General features: G+C 33.3%; 2 protein-coding genes across 3 annotated transcripts in view; both read left to right on the plus strand.

Moving 5' to 3' along the window:
* Positions 1-1096: 1096 nt before the first annotated feature.
* il17c (interleukin 17c) lies at positions 1097-2201 on the plus strand. The gene is made up of 3 exons (XM_073850182.1): positions 1097-1102; positions 1244-1491; positions 1970-2201. Exons 1-3 carry the CDS (start codon positions 1097-1099, stop codon positions 2199-2201), a joined length of 486 nt encoding a protein of 161 aa, XP_073706283.1.
* A 2909-nt stretch (positions 2202-5110) lies between these two features.
* tango6 (transport and golgi organization 6 homolog (Drosophila)) overlaps positions 5111-17594 on the plus strand; it is a 25336-nt gene continuing 12852 nt past the window's right edge. The window contains exons 1-13 of one of the 2 annotated variants that reach the window (XM_073850674.1): positions 5111-5194; positions 5887-6536; positions 8250-8366; positions 8462-8624; positions 10903-11012; positions 11132-11294; positions 11455-11522; positions 12492-12604; positions 12693-12869; positions 13378-13504; positions 14351-14545; positions 14892-15026; positions 16283-16792. In XM_073850674.1, coding sequence (XP_073706775.1) covers positions 5143-5194; positions 5887-6536; positions 8250-8366; positions 8462-8624; positions 10903-11012; positions 11132-11294; positions 11455-11522; positions 12492-12604; positions 12693-12869; positions 13378-13504; positions 14351-14545; positions 14892-15026; positions 16283-16792 — 2580 coding nt within the window. In that variant the 5' untranslated portion in view covers positions 5111-5142. The remainder of the gene's footprint in view (positions 5195-5886; positions 6537-8249; positions 8367-8461; positions 8625-10902; positions 11013-11131; positions 11295-11454; positions 11523-12491; positions 12605-12692; positions 12870-13377; positions 13505-14350; positions 14546-14891; positions 15027-16282; positions 16793-17594) is intronic. The other variant, XM_073850675.1, reaches the window with a different exon arrangement.

Here is a 17594-nt window from a genome sequence, read left to right on the forward strand (position 1 = left end):
CACACATATATCAACTCTTATTTTGGATGTGATTAATTGTGATTAAACGTTTATATATATATATATATATATATATATCAAATGCTGATTTTAGTTTCTGTCAGCATGTGAGTGAGATTAAGTGTGATTGATAGCTAAAATCGGTTTCACTCTTTGTAGAATCTATAGAATTTATGCATGAGGCTTAGGGGACTCCTGGGGAGATGTTTTTTTAGATTGGCTGATCTGCTGATTGGGAAATTTCACTTGGTCTTGTCCCATGATGGCAACCCCACAGGCAGCCAAATCTGCTATCAGCTGCTCATTTTAGTTAATGAATGACCTGTTATTGAGGGCTCTTTTGTCATGTCCAAAACATCCAGGGGGCTCCCGCAATTTATCTCCACATTCACACTTCCAGGGATTTGAAAAGGTCACAAAATGCTGAAAAAAAGGGGAATTTTCTCCATCTGAGGCAGAATATCAAACATACCTCTTCACGTTAAATAATGTTGTTTGATTTAGTCTTAAATGCAGGGTAAGTTTGGTAAATGTTTTGTGTAAGTAATAGATCTAGGGGTTGTCTTGCAACACTTCTGTTTAAAACTAATGGAGGTGTTTACTATGGGACTTACATCTCCCCTTTTCAATGATGATAACACTAGTACTGCATTTAACCAATTAAATATTTTACTGATCACTTCAGGATGAGGAAAAAATGGATTAGGCTGATGATACCACAGGATAAACTTGCAATTTCCCATTCAGATGTCATCCTGTTTTTAAAATATAAATAGCGAAGGGTTTACTTTGAGTTGACAGTTTTACACACTGATTGATGATAAAGAAGATTAAAAAAAAGTCAAGTTTTTTTCCTAGGTAGCCTGCAGTATAATGCGCTTGTGTATGAAGCGCTTCATATGAAAGAGGAAGCACGGAAGTAAATATTTATTACTATTTCCTCATAGATTTGGATTTTCCCTGATGATGGATACGACAGGTAGCCTATAAAGCCTATAAAAGCAGTGGAGGCCAAACACAACCTGAGCGCTAGCTAAACTTAAGCATCACTGCGGGGCAACGGAGTTTTAATAATAGCCTACAGCTTGAATAAATTATGTGGGTGAGTGGGAAAAAAATGTTTTATGTATTTAAATAAATATTTTATAAAGTAATTAATATATATTAAGGTATAAAATGTATGGTTTTCTTTATCAAGTTGTTTTTGCACTCTGTTTATTTTATTTATCTGTTTATCTTGCAGTCTCCAGCGCTGTTTTTTGGAATAGTTTTCATCTTCTTGACGGAGAACATCGTGAAAGCAAAAAATTTGGGATGTTTCAATGAATGTGAACATGGGTTCAACAAGATTCACAACAAGCTACTTCAGGCTTTTAATGCACACGGACACCCCCGTCTTCGGGCCGTCCATCATACGGCGAACTCCTGTGAAGATTACGTTCGGTCTTCATCAGCGCTCCATGATCGCTCACTGTCCCCCTGGCGGAAAAGGTAGATACAGCTCTCTAAATCACTGCAAAAAGCTCAGCAGCATATTTACCCTAACGTACAAAGAAGCGTTGCTGATATCATAACCGAACCGTCCTTGAAGTAAACTTCAAATAAGTTTTGTTTGATACATACTTTAATATATACATTCATAAATAGTTTAAAATTATATCGTCGTTTTTTTTACGCCCTCAGGCGCTGCGTAACTTTAGACGCCTCAACAATTTTTCAAAACATTTTATTATTATTTTTTTACTTTTTATTGTACATTTTATTGTATTTTTTGCTTCAAAAGAAGTTTGTAATGTTGCAGTTAACTCTAAAGCTGGCTGTTTGAATGTATATTTATTTGTATGTACAATGAAAAGTCACAACCAACAAAAGGCAAATAGGCTAACACTGTGTAAATGTAATATACGGTATATTTAAGCAATTTTAACGATTTGCTACATTGCTAATGTATCTGTATCTGTTTTTTCAGAACTGTGGATGTTGAAGACATGTACCCGTCAAAATACGAGGCAGCAGAGTGTTTGTGTGATGGCTGCATCATTAACGGGGTTGAAAACCGGACCTACAACTCTGTGCCTGTGTATCAAACTCGTTTATTCCTGAAGAAGGTTCCTTGCCCGTCTGACCCGAAAAAATACTCTTTGAAGTATGAACTTGTGTCAGTGCCTGTAGCCTGTACCTGTGCGGTCCCTCTGCAATAAGAGAGGATAATACTATACATAGACCAAAACTGTAGAGACGTGTCTCGTGTACCATGTCGTGTTTGTTTTAAAATGCAATTTTTGATAAGGTACTTACAATGTTTGATATGCTTATATGTATAAGCTGAAAGGTTGCATGTGTCACATGGTTTATTTTTTAAGCGTATGCACCTATGACCTTTCTTGAAAGGAAGATATATTTGTATTATGGTAAAACACTACTTTGTTTAGGCTTTATTTATTTATGTGTTAATAACTTATTTACTATTTATTGAAATTGTATTTACATTATGCAAATATGTGAACTTACCTGTCCTTGGTTGAGTCAGGCGTGAATTTCAGCTCTGTCAGTGACAGGAATGGTTATATTATATTAAGTTTGTTTCAGTGATAACGATAAAATGTATTAGAATGTTTTCTCAACTTTGCATTTTGTCAAAATGGTATTATGTTAATATTATGTAAAAAATAAATAAATAAAAATAAGTTAAAGTCTATGCTTAACTTTATCATTCGTCTGTCCATATCTGTAAATTCCTGTGCAGGTAAACTAACACATTTGAATTTCACATATATTTCACCACAGAATGAATTAATACAAAAAGCATTCTTCTAATTGCTGTTTTGCGAAACATACTAATATATTAGCCAAATTAAAGTATTTATAAATTATAGTAGCCTAGTTTTTGTTTTAGTGCCTCATAGCCAAAAGTAGGCTATGATATAATTACCAACCACCACTGAGATTCGAGAGATTTACTGAAAATGTAAAATGTAGATGATAATTATTTGTCATTAAAATGATTGGAAGTGTAATATATATATACAGTCGTGGCCAAAAGTTTTGAGAATTACATAAATACTGCAAATTGGAAAAGTTGCTGCTTAAGTTTTTATAATAGCAATTTGCATATACTCCAGAATGTTATGAAGAGTGATCAGATGAATTGCATAGTCCTTCTTTGCCATGAAAATTAACTTAATCCTGAAAAAAAAACTTTCCACTGCATTAAGAAGACTTCAGGGCGTCCAAGAAAGTCCAGCAAGCGCAAGGATTGTCTCCTAAAGAGGATTCATCTGTGGGATCGGAGTGCCACCAGTGCAGAGCTTGCTCAGGAATGGCAGCAGGCAGGTGTGAGCGCATCTGCACGCACAGTGAGGCCAAGACTTTTGGAAGATGGCCTGGTGTCAAGAAGGGCAGCAAAGAAGCCACTTCTCTCCAAACAAAACATCAGGGACAGATTGATCTTCTGCAAAAAGTATGGCGAATGGACTGCTGAGGACGGGGGCAAAGTCACATTCTCCGATGAAGCCTCTTTCCGATTGTTTGGGGAATCTGGAAAAAGGCTTGTCCGGAGAAGAAAAGGTGAGCGCTACCGTCAGTCCTGTGTCATGCCAACAGTAAAGCATCCTGAGACCATTCATGTGTGGGGTTGCTTCTCATCCAAGGGAGTGGGCTCACTCACAATTTTGCCCAAAAACACTGCCATGAATAAAGAATGGTACCAAAACACCCTCCAACAGCAACTTCTTCCATCAATCCAACAACAGTTTGGTGAAGAACAATGCATTTTCCAGCACGATGGAGCACCGTGCCATATGGCAAAAGTGATAACTAAGTGGCTCGGGGACCAAAACGTTGAAATTTTGGGTCCATGGCCTGGAAACTCACCAGATCTGCCCAGAATTGCAGAGGTCCTGAAAAAGAAGGGTCAACACTGCAAATACTGACTCTTTGCATAAATGTCATGTAATTGTCGATAAAAGCCTTTAAAACGTATGAAGTGCTTGTAATTATATTTCAGTACATCACAGAAACAACTGAAACAAAGATCTAAAAGCAGTTGAGCAGCAAACTTTGTGAAAACTAATATTTGTGTCATTCTCAAAACTTTTGGCCACGACTGTATATAGTTAAAGTCAAAAGTTTACATACACCTTGCAGAATCTGTAAAATGTTAATTATTTTACCAAAAAAGAGGGATCATACAATGTTATTTATATAATATATCATATAAGTATGATACTGAACAGAATCAAAATGTGTATATTTTTTATTATTTTGCCTATATATATGTGTATATTTTTTATTATTTTGCATATATATATATATATATATATATATTTTTTTTTTTTTTTTTTGTACCGGCCTTCAGAAGCTAGAGAAGGTACTTGCATGTTTCCCAGAAGACAAAATAAGTTTATTTTACCCTGATCTTTAAATTTAAAAAGTTGGATATGGGTCCTTCAATTGTCTTTAGTGTGAAAAGATGGATTTCAAAATCATACAGTCATTCTTGGAAAGGGTTCAACAAAATGCTGAAAAACAAAGAATTTGGGGGATTTTTCTGAAGAACAGAGGGCTGTTCAACTGTTCAGGACAAACAAGGGACTCTATCATGAACAACTATTACTACTACTAAAAAAAACAAAAAAAAAACAGCTGTGGATCATTCAGGTAACAACATAGGCTATTAAGAATCAAGTGTATGTAAACTTTTGAACAGGGTCATTTTTATAAATTCAGTTATTGTTTTCTCTTGTTGGCTATATGTAAACGTCTTTTATGTGAAATAACTTATTCAGGTCAGTACTAAATATAAATGCATTTAATTAAATATATATCTTATATATCTTAATATATCTTATTCTGGTAAAAATAATTAACATTTTGCAGATTCTTCAGGGTGTAAACCTTTGACTCCAACGTTGTATATATATATATATATATATATATATATATATATATATATATATATATATATACAGAGAGAGAGAGAGAGAGAGAGAGAGAGAGAGAGAGAGCGCGCGAGAGAGATGGCTTTTATGGCTTTTAATTTGTTGCAATGTGTGGGACTTTTATTTTGAAGGCGTCTACCGTATTGACGTTAAAGGATTGCGACAAAGTATTTGTAGACAACACACTGCAGCGTGGAAAAAAATGACCACAGCACTAATAAAGTCCCTCAGTATATTAACCAAACCTGTTCGAGGTAAGAAAGAATATTTCAATTGTGGTAAAAAGTGTCAAAGCACAATTTTCTCTGTTGTTGGCTGTGTGTTTGTCTCTCTGGCAGAAGCATTACTCACATGTTAAGTTAATTTTCACACCTTCATGTTGTTCCAAAAAAAGTATGACTTTCTTTCTTTAGATGCTAGGCAGATAGTACTGGCAGCCTCGGCTCACCTTTAACTTTAAGTGGTTATTTTTTCTCCAAATATTAAAAATGTAATGCTGACATCTAATTTTTTTGCATGACAGAAGGAAATTCATGCTGGTTTGTGTGATGTTTATGTTTGCCACATTTTCTAAATGTGACCCTGGACCACATAACCGTTCTTAAGTATATTTTTTTCTTTTATGCCAAAAATGATTAAGTAAAGTAATTATAGTAATGATATTAAGTAAAGATTATGTTCCATGAAGATATTTTGTACATTTCCTATCGTAAATATATCAAAAATGTAATTTTGATTAATAATATGGATTGCTAAGAACTTCATTTAGAAAACATTAAAGGCGATTTTCTCAATATTTACATTTTTTTTATTTTTTGCACCCTCAGATGCCAGATTTTCAAATTGTTGTATCTCAGCCAAATATTGTCCTATCCTAACAAACCATACATCAATGGAGAGCTTATTCATTCAGGGTCACAAATAGTGAATGCATTTTCTTTTCTAGAGGCTCAGTCGAGTGATGGCCAAAGCACACAAACAGCACTTGTGTCAGCTCTCCAGAGGAACCTGTCAGAGCTTCGGGAGCACATGTCTGTAGGAGAAGAGCTGGAGGAAGCCCGACAACTTCTGGAGGAGGTCAAAAGAGACGTCACATGGGTCTGCAGTGATACGGATGACCTAACCTGGAGCTTTGTCCAGGAAAGTCTTCTCTTATTGCTCTGCCTGTCACGTCACCTCAACCGCCTCCTGGAAGCTTTTCACCAGAATCCTACTGCACCAAATCCTGCGACCCCAGAAGCTGCTCCACCGCTCCCTCCAGATGTTCTCAGTGTGGCCCAGCAAAAGACGCTGGGCGCTGTTTTGCAGTTTGTGGTCACACTGGGTCTCTGCCCATATTTAGCTCCTGGTGTAGGGGTGGCTCTAGAGCTGAGGTCAGCTTTTGGGGCAGCAGTGGAGGGGGCAGTCCGACACGATGTGGCTCCTGCCGGGGAACGGCGGCTACTTATTACTACTAATGTGCTTCTGGAGGTGTCTGCACTGTCATCGCTGGCAACTCCTTTGTTTACACGGCATTTGGGTGACATCATGGCAGCTCTTTGTCAGTTAGCATATCGACCCCAGCGCCCTGAAGGAGATGGTACAAAGAGCAATAAGGTAAAAATACACTGATATTTAATACTTTTTTTACACTTACACTGATATTTAATTTTGTACTGTAAATATATCAAAACTTAATTTTTGATTAGTAATATGCATTGCTAAGAACTTCATTTGGACAACTTTAAAGCCGATTTACACAATATTTTAATTTTGCACCTTCATATTCCAGATTTTCAAATAGTTGTCTCTCGGCCAAATATTGTCCTATCCGAACAAACCATACATCAATGGAAAGCTTATTTATTCAGATAATGTTTGAATCTAAAAAAAAAGGTAATTTAGTAATTTTAGTACTTTAACTATATATATATATATATATATATATATATATATATATATATATATATATATATATATATATATATATATAATATATATATATATAACGAATAAAAATGGCAAAAGCAATGACCAAAATTAATATTAAACTAACCCAAAAATTAAATTAAACTAAAACTATTGCAAATCTTTTGCTAATTAAAATAAAGATTAAATAATATGAAAATTCAATATTAGATGAAAAACTGAAACGAAAATGAGAAATGTTTAAGTTCAAGTACTAAAATGACCAAAATTAAAACTGAAATAAAAATAAATAAAATAAAAATTAGGGTAAAAAGGGCATAAAAACAAATGAAATATAAACTCAAATTAAAATAAAAACTGAAAATATATAAATGAAAGCGAATTCAAAATTTAAATAAATACTATAATCGTATATAAATATTACTAAAATAACACTGTTATGAAAAGTTATATAAAATTGTATAAAAATTATAAGAAATATAAAAATCTTTTACAATAAGAATGATACAAAAACTCATTGGTATCACATAAAATTTTTCAAAAAAGTACACTAGTCAAAAGTAAAAAAAAAAAAAAAATTTTTTTTAAAGAAGTCTCTTCTGCTCACCAAGCCTGCATTTATTTGATCCAAAGTACAGCAAAAACAGTAAAATTTTGAAATATTTTTTTCTATAACTGTTTTCTATATTAATATATTTTAAAATGTAATTTATTCCTGTGATTTCAAAGCTGATTTTTTTTTAATTGTTACTCGAGTCACATGATCCTTCAGAAGTCATTATAATATTCTGATTTCTGAAAAAACAGTAATTTTTGTTATTATTATGTTGAAAACAGCTAAGTCGAATTTTTTTCAGGTTTCTTTAATAAATAAAAAGTTCAGAAGAACAGAATTTACAGAAATAAACATATTTTGTAACATTATAAATGTCTTTATCATCACTTTGATAAAGAGTTTCTTTGACAAAAATACTGACTCCAAGCTTTTAAATGCTATGGTTGCATAGTATGTTACAAAAGCTTTTTATTTCAGATAAATGCTGGTCTCTGAACAGCAAATGAGCATATTAGAATGATTTCAGAAAGATCATGTGACACTGAAGGCTGGAGTAATGATGCTGAACGTTCAGCTTTCATCACAGGAATAAATTACATTTTAAAATATATTCAAATTGAAAGCAGTTATTTTAAATGGTAAAAATATTTCACAATATTACTGCTTTTGCCTTATTTTTAATTAAATAAATGCAGGGTTGGTGAGCAGAAGAGAATTCTTTAAAAGAACATTAAAAATCTTCTGACTAATAGTGTAGGTGTGCAAATCCTGTAGGTCTCTCTTTTGTGTTTCATATTGGCCACAGCTACATGTTCAACCATTTCGGCCTTGCTCATCTACCACAGGGCCTAACAGTAGAGGAGCGCAAGTCCTGCAGAGAAGCACTCCACAACCTTCTTGGAAAAGTGTATCAGCCAATCGTCATCAAAGAACTGCTTGTTCTGCAAGGTGGTCCTAAACAGGTTTGTTTTGCCCTCTATCTTTCTGAATACTATTCTGATGTGTTAGTGTTTGTGTGACTCAATAGAGGCATTTCATGTGTAATCTGTGATTTCAGGCATCATCAGGTTCCAGAGGTGGATGTGCTGGTGGGGGAGGCAAGGCTCTAACCCAAGCTCCCCCGTGGCTGAGGCGACTGTGTGGACAGTTGCTGTCTGACAGGTTAATGCAACCACAAGGCGTCCAAGCAGTGGTGAGGGCCATCCTGGAGGGGACCGGAGGTAAGGTTGAATTTAGCATAGAGGTCAAATGGCTGAAAAGGTATTTGAGAGGACAGGCGGCAAGGCATCACATTTTTTGTTGTCCAGGAATTTAAATGAAATGCAATATCCTGGAACTGTGTCCTGTTTCCTACAACAAATACCCCCAGGGTGGATGCCTGGGTTAGAATGGATAGAACTAAAAATAAGAAACATGTTAGTGAGTGGACAGGCAGAATCAAATTTATAAGGCTATCAGATGCAACATTTATTAAATATTGTAAAATATTGTAAAAAATGTATTTTTAAGGATTTTTTAAATAACTTATTTGCTATTATTAATTTGGAATCAAGTTTACAAGACTATCAGATGCAACATTTAGTTATTTATTAGCAATTATTTTCTACAATAATGAAAAATCAGGATTGTTTTTTATGGCTTATTTGCTATTATTAATTTGGAATCAAGTTTACAAGAGATGCAACATTTATTTATTTATTTATTAACAAATATTTTCTACAATAATGAAAAATCAGGATTGTTTTTTATGGCTTATTTGCTATTATTAATTATTTAAGTTTACAAGACTATCAGATGCAACATTTATGTGTTTATTTATTAGCAACTTTTGTGTAAATATTGTCTACAATTTATAAAAAACAGGATTTTTTGTATGGCTTGCAACATTTATTTGTTTCTTAATTTTTTTTTGTAAATATTTTCTACAATAATTAAAAATCAGTATGAAAAATTTTGTATGATTTATTTGCTATTATTAATATGGAATCAAGTTGATGCAACATTTATTTATTTATTAGCAAATTTTGAGTAAAAATTGTTGCAATTTTTAAACATCAGGATTTTTTGTATGGCTTATTTGCTGTTATTAATTTGAAATCAAGTTTAGAAGACTATCAGATGCAACATTTATTTATTTATTTATTTATTTATTTTTGTTAGCAAATTTTGAGTAAATATTGTCAACAATTAAAATTCTGGATTTTTTGCTTGAATTATTTGCTATTATTAATTTGGAATCAAGTTTACAAGACTATCAGATGTAACGTTTAATGGTTTATTTATTTATTTATTTTTAGCAAATATTGAGTAAATGTTGACAATAATTAAAATTCAGGATTTATTTTGTATGAAGTATTTGCTATTATTAATTTGGAATCAAGTTTAGAAGACTGTCAGATGCAACATTTATTTATTTATTTGTTTATTTATTAACACATTTGAGTAAATATTGTCTACAGTAAATAAAAATCAGGATTGTTTGTATGACTTATTTGCTATTATTAATTTGGAATCAAGTTTACAAGACTATCAGATGCAACATTTATTTGTTTATTAGCAAATTTTGAGTAACTATTGTCAGCAATAATTAAAATTTAGGATTTTTTTGTATGGCCTATTTGCTTATAGTCATTTGGAATCAAGTTTACAAGACTATCATGTGTAATGTTAAATGGTTTATTTATTTTTAGCAAATTCTGAGTAAATATTGTTGACAATAATTAAAAATCAGGATTTTTTGTATGACTTATTTGCTATTATTCATTTGGAATCGAGTTTACGAGACTATCAGATGCAACATTTATTTATTTATTAGCAAATTTTGAGTAACTATTGTCAGCAATAATTAAAATTCAGGATTTTTTTTGCTATTATTAATTTGAAATAAAGTTTACTAGATGATCAAAATTCTGGATTTTTTTGAATGACTTATTAGCTATTACTAATTTAAACAATTAATAAGAGCATTATATAAATTGTTTATTTTGTTTATTTAGTATATTTGCTAAAAATAGTTACATTTTAATAATGCATATATAAATGTCTGTAAATATCCTTTTTATGACTGCTATGTATAATTTGCAACCTATTTATCCTTCTAAATACATTTGTAAATACATTGCCACCTGTGTTCCCGCTCTCAGTTATTTGTTGCCCACAAATTTTAATGAAATGCGATATCCTGGAACTGTGTCCTGTTTCCTATAACAATTACCCCCAGGCTAGAGCCTGTATTAGAATGGAGAGAACTAAAAATAGAAGACATATGAATGATTGGACAAAAATGTTTTGCATATTCTGTAAAATGCAGTGTTAATTGGTTTAGCCAAGTCATGGAATCATAATTTTTTTGAATGGTGGTGGAAAACGTGTATTTTCATCCAGTACATAACCAAAAATTCCCAATGTGTTTCCAGTGGGTTTATCATGCCATGGAATGCCATTCTATTTTCCACATTCTTTCAGTCATGTTTACGTGTGTTTCACATTTTTGACCAGCAGGTGGCGACTCTGACTGGAGGAAATGTGATGCTGTGGCCAAGATCCTTGCCGCCTGTCCTCAGCAGTCCCTGTCTGCGGAGAGTTATTACAGTCAAGTGTGTCCACAGGTAAAGTAGTGTTACAGTCAGTTATTACAGAGGGAGATTCTTTATCATAACAGTCATCTGTTTCCTAAAAATCTATACAGATTGACTCTAATAATGCAATGTAATATCACTGGACTTAGGTTCTGGAGCTTCTGCATTTCAAAGACAAGCTAACTGCACAGCAGTTCCAGAGAGTGGCCACCAGGGCGGCACTCATCATGGTCCAAGATCGGCCTGAGTTTGCACAGCGATTCCTGCTCTTTCCTCTTCTCTCCGCCCTTCATCGCTGTGCAAAGGGAACTGGTTAGTATGTGTGTTAGCTGATTTAATTCAGGTTGTTATGCTCTGATTAAGTGATAAAGCTGCATTAAGTTGCATGCTGATGTTTGTCTCAATACACCGGCCTAAATATTTTTAGCATACACTTTTGAGCATTATGAAATGAAATGATAAGCTTTTGCAGGAGATGACCTATCCCAGGATGCAGTGGAGGAGTGGGAACTGACTCGCTGTATTGAGGATGTTTATAAAGTAAGCAACGCATTCTGTTTTGTTTATGTGTCAAATGATCAATTATATTTAAAAAAACAATAAAATTAAGATACAATAAAGACTTATGTTTTTTAAAGAATTCTCTATTTTTTTTAACAAGCCTGCATTTATTTGATCCAGCAAAAGCAGAAATATTGTGAAATATTTTTACTATTTAAAATAACTGCTTTCTATTTGAATATATTGTAAATGTAATTTATTCCTGTGATCAAAGCTAAATTGTCAGCATCATTACTCCAGTCTTCAGTGTCACAAGATCCTTTAGAAATCATTTGAATATGCTGATTTTCTGTTTAAATAATTTTTATTATCAATATTTAAAACAGTTGACAACATTTTTTTCATGATTCTTTGATTAATAGAAAGAGCCAAAGACCAGCATTTATCTGAAATGAAAAGCTTTGTGTCATTATACACTACACCATTCAAAAGTTTGGAATCCATATTTTATTTTATATTTTTTTTGTGGGGGGAGTTATAGAAACTAATACTTTTATTTGGCAAGGATGGTTTAAATGAATCAAAAGTGATGATAAACACATTTATAAAATTACAAAAGATTTCTATTTTAGATAAATGCTGTTCTTCTGAACTTTCTATTCTTTAAATAAACCTGAAAACAATTTATGCAGCTGTGTTCAACTTAATAATACAATAGATATTTTTGAGCACCAAATCACAATATTAGAATGATTCCTGAAGAATCAGGTGACTGGAATAATGATGCAAAAAAATCACAGGAATAAATAGCATTTTAAAACATTCAATAGAAATAGTTTTTCTAAACAGTAAACACATTTCGAAATTTTACTGTTTTTGCTGTACTTTGGATCAAATAAATGCAGGTTTGCTGAGCAGAAGAGACTTCTTAAAAAAACTTTAAAAATCTTACTGTTTGACAACTTTTGACTGGTAGTGTATAAAAGAGTGTTATATAATTCTGCTCAGATTTGTGTGGTGGGGAACAGTCCATCAGAAGTGCTGCTGAAAGCTCTAGCAGATGTCATCTCAACACTGTTCAGTCTCTTTTGCTTCACCAAACAGAATGTCTCTCATTTACGGTCAGTGTGCATTCTGAATTTATGGAAATTTTTCTGAAGTATGTATAATAGATTATATGTTTGGACTAAAAGTGCTTGTTCCCTACAGAACACCCTGTCAGGAGATCCTGATGTGGTTCCTGTCTCACTCAGAGCACTCAGTAGCTCTTTCGCAGCTGAAACGTCTGTGTGGACTGCTGGGAGAAGTGAGTGGTGTCCAACATGGCTTTCAGTTCTCACCTGGCAGTGAAGGAGGGGCCAGACTTACTGTCAGAGAGCCTATCAGGTATCACTAACTGAGAACCCCAAAATAATTATTGTAATATGTGAGAGATGAATTTGGAATTGAAATTGTGTAAAATACTATTTTATTTTAAAAATATAACAATTGTGATTTTAAAATGTAAGAATATTTCACAATGTTGCTGTTTTTACTGTATTTTTGATGGCATACACTACCAGTCAAAAGTTTTTGAACAGGAAGATTTTTAATGTTTTTAAAGAAGCTCACTCGCTTCTGCTCACTAAGCCTGCATTTATTTCATCCAAAGTACAGCAAAAACAATACAATTTTGAAATATCCTTATTATTTAAAATAATTGTTTTCTATTTAAATATATTTTAAAATGTAATTTATTCCTGTGAATTTAAAGCTGAATTTTTAGTTATTTACAAAAACTTTTGACTGGTAGTGTAAATGCAGAATTAATGAGCAAAGGAAAGCTTTGAATGGTAGTGTATGTAGCAAAGCATATCAAATCATTACCTGTCTCTCTTTCTGTGTGTTTTGGCAGTGATGAAGATGACGCCCTGTATGAGAAGGTCTCAGATGAGCAGTGGAGAGTGCAGTGTCTGGTGGAGTTATTGGGAGAGATGAAGGACAGTGACCTTCCTGGAGAGTTTTTCCTACTGCTGCTGCAGGTGCTGCTCAACATTTAGAACTGCTGCTCTAAACTATAACGCATATGATAAATGAAGGTACTAAAGATGTTTTTAAGACTCAGAAGCAAGAATTGAATGCTTCAGAATGTAGAGATTTAAAAGAACTTTTACACTTAAAGGGATAGTTCACCTAAAAATGAAAATTCTGTCATTAATTACTCATCTCCATGTTGTTCTAAACCCATAAGACCTTCGTTCATCTTTGGAACACAAATTAAGATATGTTTGATGAAATCTGAGAGCTTTCTGATCCTGCATAGACAGCAATGGTACTACCACATTCCCATACTCTTGTGAATGTGCATTGAAGACTGACACATAAGAGAAGAAATTGTTGAATAAAGTCTTTACTGTTGTGTGCAAAGAAAACAAAAACATTTTCCTAACTTCATAAAATTACAGTTATATCACTGATGTCACATGGATTTTTTTAATGATGTCCTATACCTTTCTGGGCCTTGAGCGTGTCAGTTGTTTTGCTGTCTATGCAGGATCAAAAAGCTTGTGAATTTAATAAAAAATATCTTCATTTGTGTTCAGAAGATGAAAGAAGGTCTTACAGGTTTGAAACGGCATGAGGGTGAGGAGTTAATGACAGAATTTTCAATTTTGGGTGAACTATCCCTTTAAGTGTTATCTTCTACTTGACCTAAAGATTTGGACATTTCCTTTCCAGAATTCTCTAAATAAATTGCCTTTTTGCAGATGCTGTGAAAGTAGTTTGAATTTGAAAGTGGATGCTGAGATCACCCGATTTTTTTTTTTTAGCATGCTACACTTTAGGTGGTGGTAACATCTGATATGTCTCTTTCGTGCTGTTTCCAGGATTTAACGGCTGTGGCTGCTGAGCCGGAGGAGGTTGAGCAGGAAGTAGACACCTCATCTTTGACCCTGCTGGAGTTAGAGCAGCATCTGCTTGGGCGTGTGAGTGGACATGGACAGAGACTGGCTCTGCTGCAGGTGTTGGCCATCATGTGTGAGGGTCTTCCATACACACAGCTGCTCCGCAAGCCCACTCAGGTGTGATATAGAAGAAATCATGCATACAAAGTTATTTAAAAAATATGAAATGGTTCCCTCTCTTCCTTTAAAATCTTTTAAGCTGTTTTATCATTTTGTATTTTCTGCTCTTTTCAACTGAGGTTTTAATAGGGGAAACATAGGCCATCTAAAAATAGAGCACATCATCTCCTGGCCAGATCTGTTCCATTTACCTCGCAACAAAGACTGTTATTTAGGGCATGTGTATGAGAATCACTTGGCACAGTTGTGGTATATTATCAGCTGTGCTATTTTGTGTAGTAATACTAGTGTCAGAGAAGGTGTGATCTTTATATGCCAGCAATACATTTGTCTTTGCATACAGGTGGTTGGGTTCATAGTATCCATGCTGCAGAGGGCATGTGTTAGTCTGGAGCGTGGCACTGACAGCCCAGTGGAGAGTCAGACACTCAGTATGGGAATGGGGCTTGTGGCCACTTTACTTTCTGGAGCTGCTGAGGTAGTGTATTGTTTTACGTTTTGCTGCTGTCCTTTGCTCATTTCATTGTAAGAATTCACCTTTGCTGCATTTTTGGATAGCTGACATCTTGCAGTTTAATTCTGCAATTTAGTCCAGCAGTGTGGCAAGCTACTGTCATCAAAAAACATTTTTTAACAAAAAGGTTTTGTTTTGCATGATTATTACATATGCCAAAAATATGGCATAAGGCATAAAATCTTAAAAAAATCTAAAAAAAAAAAATGCAGTTATAAATATACAGTTTAAACAGTTTATCTGGTAAATTTGGTGTTTTCATTATTAAAAATAAAAGAGAAAAAAGAGGCAAAATAATAAAATTAAACAAAAAAAGAATATATGGGACTGTATGCCATTCAAATGGCAGGAAAAAAATATATATTTTGTGAAATATTATTGCAATTTAAATGAACAGTTTTCTATTTTAATATACTTTCCAGCATCATAACTCACTGTTCTTTTTAACTTTTTATTTAAGAATCCTGAAAAAAGTATCACAGGTCCAAAAAATATTAAGCAGCACACATTTTTCAAACACTGATTATAAATCAGCATATTAGAATGATTTCTGAAAGATCATGTGACACTGAAGACCTTTTTATTCAAAATAGAAATTTTGCATTACAATATACACTACTATTCAAATGTTTGGGGTCAGTACATTTTTCTTTTTTTTTAAAGAAATTAATACTTTTATTCAGCAAGTATGTGTTAAATGGATAAGAAGTGATAGTAAAGACTTCTAGAAAAGATTTTCTATTGCTGTTATTTTTAAAACTGTTTATTCATCAAAGAATCAAAGAAAAAAGTATTACAGGTTCCAAAAAAAATATTAAGCAGCACAACAGATTCAACACTGATAATAAATCAGCATATTAGAATGATTTCCGAAGGGTCATGTGACACTGAAGAAAATACAGTGCTGTATCACAGAAATAAATTATATTTTAAAAAGTATATTAAAATAGCAAAACAATATTAGAAATATATTTTACTATATTACTGCTTTTTCTATATTTTTGATCAAATACAGCCTTGATGAGCATAAGATACTTAAATTATATTTTAATGTCTTTAACTTCATTTGGAAAGGGTTCCTTGCAATATTGAAATGTAATTAATTATGATTAATCAGTTATATTGGTAATACAGAATACAGATCTCGATGTTGGTAAAAATGTTCATAGACATTCTATTCATTACCTGCCAATTTGTGCCTGTGTATATATTTATTTCAGCTCACTGCAGATGATTATTCGTCAATGGGTGAACTCCTGCCCCACCTTGAGCAGATTTCCCAGCAGCATCCAGAGCCAGCCATCCAGGAGCTGGCGTCCGATCTGAGAGCCACTATTGCCACACATGGGGCTTATCGCCCTAAAACTGCCCCCAAAACAGCCACCCAGAACAGTCCTGCTCAACCTCCAGGTCACAGTTCAAAAACTCTCCCAGCTAGTACACCCTCATCTAGACCTCTTTCCAGACCCCAGGTCCCCACACAACCAATCTCACATCCCAAACTTAAAACAGACTCTGGTGAAACATCCAAAGCTAATGACATTCAGGCAACTAGAAGAACATCCAATTGTGGGAATTCTGAACCCTCATCTAGTAAAGCTTTCTCTGAGTGCCTGATGGAAGCCTGCGACCCAGATGTGCCCACCCGAGCCGTAGCTCTGCGTTCACTGACCCGCTCAGTTAAAGATGGAGACAAGGAGGCACTACAAAACAAGGACAAACTATTAACAGTAAGTGAGAAATCTATTAATACATTTGTGACCTTGGAAAACAAAACCAGACATAAGGGTCAATTTTTGATTTATACATCATCTGAGAGCTGAGTAAATAAGCTTTCCATTGATGTATGGATAAGACAATATTTGGCTGAGATACAACTATTTAAAAATCTGAGTAAAAAATCTAAATATTGAGAAAATTGCTTTTAAAGTTGTCCAAATGAAGTTTTTAGCAATGCACATTACTAATCAAAAATTAAGTTTTGATATATTTACAGTAGGAAATTTACAAAAAATCATCATGGAACATGATTTTTAGTTAATATCCTATTGATTTTTGGCGCAAAAGAAAAAAAAAAACGCTAATTTTGACCCATACAATGTATTCTTGGCTATTGCTACAAATATACCCAATGCTACTTAAGACTGGTTCTGTGGTCCAGGTTCGTGTGTGTGTGTGTGTGTGTGTAATGGAGAGCCTTTGCATAATATAAAACCAGCCTCGCACAATTTTTTTAAAATATATTTTTTGTGATGTACAATATGAAAATGAAAGTGGTCACATTTACAAATGCTAAGCAAAAATTCACAGATTTCACAAAATTCACATTTTGCTAAGGTGACCGGACACAGTGTTGGGAAGTAAAATGTGTAAATAAATTACAGTTTATGAAAATGTTAATGATTACAAAAGGGGGTTACATCTAAATATTTATTGCTAGATTATATATTTAGTATATATAATTAATAAATAATTATACAGTATATATATATATATATATATATATATATATATATATATATATATATATAT

This window comes from Garra rufa, chromosome 11 (genome assembly GCF_049309525.1).
Source record: "Garra rufa chromosome 11, GarRuf1.0, whole genome shotgun sequence".
NCBI lineage: Eukaryota > Metazoa > Chordata > Actinopteri > Cypriniformes > Cyprinidae > Garra > Garra rufa.

Excerpts from the sequence above, each read along its gene's own strand:
- il17c (XM_073850182.1), top strand. Across the intron at positions 1,492-1,969 it reads CTGTCCCCCTGGCGGAAAAG|AACTGTGGATGTTGAAGACA; the intron begins GTAGATACAGCT and ends CTGTTTTTTCAG.